The sequence below is a fragment of the Malus sylvestris genome, chromosome 11, assembly GCF_916048215.2.
Source record: "Malus sylvestris chromosome 11, drMalSylv7.2, whole genome shotgun sequence".
In the NCBI taxonomy this organism is placed as follows: Eukaryota; Viridiplantae; Streptophyta; class Magnoliopsida; order Rosales; family Rosaceae; genus Malus; species Malus sylvestris.
In genome coordinates this window covers 36331164-36339063 of record NC_062270.1, presented here as the reverse complement: position 1 = coordinate 36339063, position 7900 = coordinate 36331164, and the positions used below count along the sequence as shown (strand labels likewise).

Here is a 7900-nt window from a genome sequence, read left to right as displayed (position 1 = left end):
TATTGCTTGGATTTCACTGGAAACCGTCGCGCATGCACAATGTCCTTATGGCCTAAATCTAAATGGTTGAGATACATAAATTTGCATCAATAGTCAAAAGTTACTTGTGTACTTATCCTTTCACCATCTTTACCGAGTGCATATGCGTATACAAGTAGCTGCAGAGGAGGTTGACGACAGGAATTATAATAATAATTTTTATTATTATGTCCTGATATTACACCAAAATTTTTGGAATTAGATTTGCTTCGGACCTTAGTATCCAGACCTTAAGGATCAATCTATTTGAGCTGCTGATTGGTGTGTAAAAGAAATAAGAGCCGTTGGTGTGTGTGTGGTGAGCCAGGAAAATGAGTTAATGAAGACCGTTAAATTCAATTTGTGCAACTCAAATTAGTTGATCCTTAGGCTCCGGACACTAAGGTCCAGAGTGGATCCAATTCTAAATTTTTTAGCCGTTAGTTTGGGATATGATTTGATGTATGCATTTTGAACGTCGCATATCAGATGATGGGGATTTTTGCAGTGTTCAATTTGAATTTTCAAGACACTTCGAATTTTTGAAGTCTCATTCTCAGTGTTTCCTTCCTCATCTCATTCTCATGGTGTTCTTGCGGCGCTCAATTGAACAGGTTGCTTTATGTGCAGCTAATAATTTTTTTTACACGAGTCACCAACAGAGTCGGTGGGATCGAAAACTATACATGGCACTTTAACGAGTATTAAGTAATCTAGTTACATTGTTATTTTTAAAAACTATATATCTTTTCAAATTAAATAAGAAACAACCTCTAAAAAGCTAACGGTAAGTATAAACAATCTCATCCTTGGCTAACGACATTTCTCAACTTCTGGTAAGCACTCGCATTACATTGTTCAGTGTATATGGTGAAGTAATATTCTAGAGAGAATCATTATAATGGGAAAATGTATAATACTATACTATGGTGCGTTCAGTGCAACGCGAAATCTATGAGTGATACTTAAGGAAACAATTAATATACCTTTCTCGTCTTCATCGAACCCTTTAATTTGAGGTTTGATGCAGGGACGGAGGAGAGATTTTTTAGTGTGACTGTCACACGATGTGGTACATCACGTGTCCCCATATAAATGGTGAGATATGTGTGTTAAAAGGTTAAAAACTTAAAAATAAAAAATTTTCACCACTTATATAAAAACACGTGGTGTACCATCTATTTATTGGCTACTAGGTTTAACAATAAAGAGCTTGTAGTGCATTGGTGAGTGGTGTTTAACAGTTTAATCATACAAAAACCGATTCATCTTTTGGATTAGGCAAACAAACAAGAAGTTTCACAAATTCTAGGAAATTAAATTTCATTGTTTCAAATTCCATCGTTTTGATTAGTAATACTAAATGAAAAAATGCTATCAACCTTCTCACTTAGTTTTGAGTGCTAGTGAAGTACACCTGAGAATAAAAGTGAAAAGCCTGAAATAAGAAAGTTGCTGGCCCTCTCATCTTAAATTCCTTCATCCAAACTGATTGGTGACTACAACTTGCGCACATCCGCATAAATGGGAAAGGTAGACTCACATAGTTTTGCATGAACTTGTGTCGAATTTCTTCACCATGATTATTTAAAGAAAGCCAAAAACAATACAAAGTTATGTCACTCATGTTCCATCAGAACAGAAAGGATTCCGTTCACAACATTTGGTAATGGTCTAACCTTTTGCTTTGAGTTCCACAAGTTCAGTTTGGCAAGTTTTTGATGCCCTTGGGAACTTTGAAAACTCCTGCTCCAACTCCATTTGTTTTTCCGTAGGGATACTTCTAGTATAAACTGTCACTTTCTTCAAAACTACACCATGCTCCAGCATGTACTTTGCCACTTCCATCTCATCTGGCCGCCATTTGTATCCTCGTACGGAAATAGACTTCAGGCTTGACAACAAACAAATAGGCACAATGTTCGGTGGACACCATTCATGGAGCTCATTGTTGTCATCAGCAGTATAACATTCGACGTTCTAAGCATATTAAAAGAAACATTAATGAGTTAAAGATATTCTTCGAAAACTGTATATAAGTAACCATGCATATAACACGAGCGTAATCTTTTCTATGTGCTTACATTTTCAAAGACAAGATTCTCCAGATTGGGTGAGATCTCGAGCAACTTTATCAATGATTTCCAGGAGCAGCACGTTTTAAGAAGTACTTCCAAGTGGTTCAAATTATAAAATGTAGGCAAAAGATGTTGAAATTTAGGATCAGAATCCTACAAGAATGACAAAGAAAATAGATGTATCAAAGACTTAATCACAATTTACAGACTTCCTCAAAAAATGCAGCATTGCCATTGATTAATTTCAGCACGTAAACAAGAAGGTTATTGGGGACGAAGAGAAACAACTTAGAGAATACTTACTCTCAAAATTGGAGCTGAAAGAGAGAGATACTTAACATTGATAATTCCTGCGAAAAGCCTATGCATGCGAGCAGCATAATCATTGTCGAGGTGATCATTCTGACATCTCTTATGAATTTGGACAGCAATCTTGGCTGTGCTTAGGGATTTTTCATTCTTCAATTCATAGTCCACCAAAAAATTGTCAAAGAGATCCAACTTTTCAAGATGTGGAGCATTAATATTAATAGAAACGTAGTTCTTAGCACCACCCCGCAAACATATTCGTAGTCTTCTGAGTTTAGGTGCAGAGACAGTGAAGCTCAAGAGGAGACGTTCTTCTCTGGCGATTTTCGAAATAAGTCCATCTATAACCAAATCTTCAAGTGCTGGACAACATGAAAAAAGTTTCTTTATTGAGTCAGCATTCGGGCAACAGACTGTAACATGGAGGATTTTGAGATGTGGAAAACAATCAGAGTTTGAGGGAATAGCAATAAGATCGAATTGCAGCCTCAGCTTCAAAACCGACAAAGTCTTGCACATGAAAAGGCTTTGAGGAAACTCATAAAGCTTCCCTGGATTTGGAAGCAAATAAAGAAGGAGCTCAACAACATTACGCCTAAGAGCAGTGCAAACCCAATCATGAACACGAGAAAAATAATCATCCACCCCGTAACATACAAGTTCGAACCGCTGAATGCTTGACGATCCACTATGGGAAAGTACTTGATCCACAAATCCTGCACTACGGCCTTTGTCAGATTCCGGGTTTTGTACATTGAACTTAAGATTGGGAAAAGAAACCCACACATCCTTCCATCTGTGTGATAAACCGCTGGTCTTTATAGTCTCGGTTATATCAAGGAAGGAAAGAATGTGACAAAGAATGCCATCTGGTAATCTACTGATCCTATCTTCACTGCACGTTTGACAAGGCATTGAGTTCGAACCCATTTAAGATGTGCTAGACATATATATATTTCCTGAAAAATATAAAATGTTAGGTTTTTGATCGAAACCTTCTTAGTCAATATTTAACAATCTAGCTACTGTAGAAATTAAAAGGCAATATCCCAAAGGATTTTCAGCATGTTTAATTAGCTTTCGATTAAACAGGAGAATTATAAGTGGCAATATGCACCCATGTTTTCTTTTCGTTTATGCGTTTCGTTAAACTGTTATCCAAACAGGTCAGGATGTAGAAAGGAATAAAAAGTTCAGAGTGTAGAAAAAATACCTGGATATTGTTCTCGATTTGTGGACCCAATACGCAATATGATTTTAGCTTTTGTGCCCTAATTTGTTTGCCAGCTGAGAGAGTATGAAAGAATTGAATACATATCAGATCGTGGGTCTTAGAATAAACTGAAATTATAAGGAGCAAACCGGATAGAACTTTAAACCTAATGAAAATCTACAGCCCTAAACACAATTAGGCAGCTGCGTCTCTCATTGCCGCAGATCGCACTACCAGTCTGCACCATATCCATGGTATAACCAATCGATTTTTTTAAGGTGTTCGATGGTTTTGTGTTCTTCAAATTCCCTAATATCATAGGGTTTGATGCCCCATCAGATTTAGCTTGTGATCTACCAAAGGGTAGAAATTTTGTAGTAATCAAATGAAGAACCAAATCAACTATTTAAATGATATTTGAGGAACACCACAGAGAATAGAAAACCACGAGTTTAATGATATCTGATATGATTACCATGTTTTGTTTTGTTTTGTTTTATATCGAAATTACCATGTTTTGTTGGTTGAAAAAAATATGCATAAAGAATCTTTGTTCTCCAAGTAATACATTTATAATTAGGAAAGTATTTAAAAGATATTGTCGAATTCTACACAATCACACTCTTAGAAATTAGGACTGCAACAAAACCAATTTTTTTTTACAATTAATCAAATATTATCAGGTAATGCTGAGAAGATAATCAATTTTTTAAATCATATGACGTAGTTGTTGATAATTAGATTAGAGTTAAATTTGGTCTAATAAATTGGTCTACCTAGCATTATGCAACTTCATATTACATTACAATATATTTTTTTTAAAGGGGGACAATTGGTGGTAAATCATGGTTATCCACCAATTCCGGGAGCTGGGAAGACTCACAGAGGTATCTCCCTTTGACCACAAGTTTGGCTTCCTCACCAACATCGGGTTTAGAACCCAAGACCTCAAGTTTTTAATTTGAAGGAAGTCTCGCAATCCGTCCCTTATCACTGGGCCACCAGCTCGTGGTTATATTACATTACAATTTGACTGGGTCAACTTTCACCTGCTTTTCAAGGTCACTCTCGTCTTTTTACTGGACTAGGTCTAATTTGATGAGTTTTATAGAAAATAGAGGGGAAGTGCAGAGCTTCTCGAGGGAGAAAAGATCATATGATTAGCACCATTATCCTGTGTCAAATGAGTAATGCAACACTTACTATTTATTTGTACCATCACTTGTACAATCTCTCTAATAGAGGTAGGGCTATGATACAAATGATGGTACAAATAGATAATAAGAAAAACATTTTTGGCGTCAAATTTAGAACTCTTTGTGTAGGCATTCATAAAATAAAAAAAATATTCTACAAATATCCAATTGGAATAGTTACCCGGATTAAAGAGATTCTCAATCTCGATCGTGGGATGAAAGAGATTCTTAATCTTGGTCCATTCTTAATGAACAATACTTAGCTACTTAAGGATGAGTATAACCTCTTACTCAAACTTCTTCGTATTCAAATCACATAGTTTTGTACTTATATCAGAATTGGTTATATTATGAAACACATTGTAAAGGTCATTTCTCTAAAAAATGAATTAAAAATAAATGAATTAAACATAAGGTCGTTTAGTCAATCTATAATAACAAATACATAGGTTGTTCGTAATGCTTTTACCAATTTCGTTCATCTGTTTTTATACAGTTCGATGATTAAACGATCTTAGTTTTAATTGATTATTTGCAGAGATAATCTTTATAGAGTGATTTATAATATGAGCGGTTTTAATCATAAATGTGAAGTTCTATGAGTTGACAACGAGCAGTTTTGAGTAAAAACTACTCCTATTCATCCTTTGAGTAGCCAAATATTGTTCATTCTTAATTCGTCACTAAACTTCATACTGGTGAGGTGGTGAGCTTCCGTTGTGCTTATTTTTTTTTATTTTTTATTTTTGTTAAGATTAACTTTTATTTTTATTAGTCTATTGATATAATTTCATAACTTATATACTTTTGGATAATACTTGTGTTCTCCATATAGGGGAATCCAGGAATGCACATATTCCACCATTTGTGAATAATGTATCTTCTTAAACGCCCCAACTCCGATATCCCCAAACATCAGGGTAGGCACGTGCTGACTGACACCCGAGGGTGACGAAGCCATTTTAAACACACATATAACTAAAACATGTAATTAGAAAGAGTTACACTAATGCAAAATCATGTTCAGATCATACGACTAATCAAGAATAATGTGAAAGAATTAATATATACAAGGTATGAACTGAGGAATGGGTCCTACCCTAAGAAGACTTGAAGGTCCCTACACGAAATTGCCCTAACGCTGGGACTGTGTGCCTCGATTCAAACTCTTGAGGGGGCACAAAACCGAAAAGGTGAGTGGACCAAAGTTTATATTAATAATACTAATAATAAGAAAACCATTTTCTTTATGAACATACTAACCCCTTATTTTGAAAACACATATAATACTACATAATAGGTTTTTTGAAAACCCTAGCATGCAATGGAAAATGTTCGTAAAATATGTACGTGTAATACCATGCTCAATAATGGTGCAATCATCACCAGAAGGCAAATCCATAAATCTCATCAATACTGTACTCTCTAGGGGTATCATAGTCGCCTTAGGCAGTACCTGTCCATCACTCGAATGTGAAGCTATACGACACTGGGTTACGCTAGTGAATAAACATGGTAGGCCCCATCACTCGAAGGTGAAGCTGTATGACTCCAGGTTACGCCGGAGAAGAAATGCATAACATCACATACACCGACACTAGCCCCGGGCTAGTGAAGCTAGGGTATATCATCAATATCATCAACTCCTCATTCGCCCGAAAGCAATACCTGTGTATCTCCAAAGGTGAAGTTGTACGACACTGGGTTATGCTAATGAAGAAACATGGTAGGCCCCATCACCCGAAGGTGAAGCTGTACGACTCTGGGTTACGTCGGAGAAGAAATATATAACATCACAAATATCCTCAACTATGTCCTATGGCCATAGACATCTACATACCCACGTTGTGTGGATGTGTTGTATGGTAACCCGCTAGATAAGCACCAAGAAACATACCTCAAAAATCATATCCAAATCCGGAGCTCAAAAGCTTAAAGCCTTATCTCATCAATCCATGATAGCACATATTCATAAAATCCGTAAAATAAATCATATTCGTGAATCCATAGAATTTCATAAACGAAAATCCCATAATTTATAACTCATATTCGAAAATCGTAATATAAGTCATATTCATAATCCATAGAGTTTCATATAGGAAAATCTAATAATTCATAACCTTTCGTAAAACGTAAGTGCGATAAAACATAAATATCTCGTAAACCATAAATATAGAAATTCGTAAAGCATAATATAAAACGTACTCAAATCATGAAATATGTAATGCATGCTAGGCTAATATTTTATAAAAATATGTAAGTTTAGAAGGGGTCCACTCACAGATGTTTTATTGCCTGGGAACCGCTCGAGCTAGCGAGGATGACGTCGCTTCCTGCCAACGCACCTAAACACAATTAGGGACCATTTAGTATAACTCTACAAAAACATTAGAATTTGAGAAAACGGACTGTGGAATCAGATTAGGCATGTCGAAAAACCTAAGGAAGGACCTTGGGTTTCACCCCACGCACTGTTGCACGAGCCGCCACATGGTGGTGGTCGGCAGCCCCGACTCGTCGGAAAATTCAACAACTCTAAAAATTCCTAAATTTTATAGGAATGAAAATCTCAATGAGAGGAACAAGTTTCATACCTGGGACGAAAACCAATTCGGCCGGGAAGTAGCCTAAAAACCACCATGAACAGTCGGAACCCTGAAAAATGGTGAACCTCAATTCATCCACTCTGGTGATCTGCCGCCCCCAAACTTGTTTGGGGTTTGTTCCTAGGCTCAAGAGGTGTCTAATGGTGGTGGTAATCAAAGGTGATCGTTTCAGAAATGGTGGATCGCCAGCTAAGGTTTCATGGCACCAATAAAGGTGTTTTTCGTGGAATTATGACGAAATCTCGTCAATTTTGGCTATAATTGGATGATGGGATGTTGTGGTGATGTTTGGTGGTGATTGGGGGTTGAAGAAAGCTGGAAAAATCGATGGAAAACCTGTCGGAACAGTTGCAGGGAAACGAGTCAGATATCGGGTTGCCGAGTCTGAAACGGTTAGAAGGTGAAATTCGGTTTGGGTGGTTTTTGTCTCCCTCCTTTCCCCTCCTTAATCTCTCTTCTGATTAGTCCATCACTCCTTCA

At 36.6% G+C, this 7900-nt stretch overlaps 1 protein-coding gene across 3 annotated transcripts; it reads right to left on the bottom strand.

Annotated features, from left to right (window-relative positions):
* Positions 1 to 1462: 1462 nt before the first annotated feature.
* Positions 1463 to 4077, bottom strand: LOC126589969 (F-box/LRR-repeat protein At4g14103-like). Of its 3 annotated transcripts, XM_050255432.1 has the most exons (5): positions 3785 to 4077; positions 3619 to 3692; positions 2400 to 3364; positions 2103 to 2249; positions 1463 to 1998 (listed from the first exon to the last, which is right to left on the bottom strand). In XM_050255432.1, exons 3-5 carry the CDS (start codon positions 3333 to 3335, stop codon positions 1693 to 1695), a joined length of 1389 nt encoding a protein of 462 aa, XP_050111389.1. In that variant the 5' UTR covers positions 3336 to 3364; positions 3619 to 3692; positions 3785 to 4077; the 3' UTR covers positions 1463 to 1692. The 3 variants fall into 3 exon arrangements, with proteins under 3 accessions (XP_050111389.1, XP_050111388.1, XP_050111390.1); XM_050255431.1 differs by having other exon boundaries at positions 3619 to 4077; XM_050255433.1 differs by having other exon boundaries at positions 2436 to 3364; positions 3619 to 4077.
* Positions 4078 to 7900: the final 3823 nt, after the last annotated feature.

Excerpts from the sequence above, each read along its gene's own strand:
- LOC126589969 (XM_050255431.1), bottom strand. The coding sequence starts at position 3,335 with ATGGGTTCGAACTCAATGCCTTGTCAAACGTGCAGTGAAGATAGGATC. Across the intron at positions 2,250-2,399 it reads TTTCAGCTCCAATTTTGAGA|GATTCTGATCCTAAATTTCA; the intron begins GTAAGTATTCTC and ends TCATTCTTGTAG. Across the intron at positions 1,999-2,102 it reads AGAATCTTGTCTTTGAAAAT|AACGTCGAATGTTATACTGC; the intron begins GTAAGCACATAG and ends TAATATGCTTAG.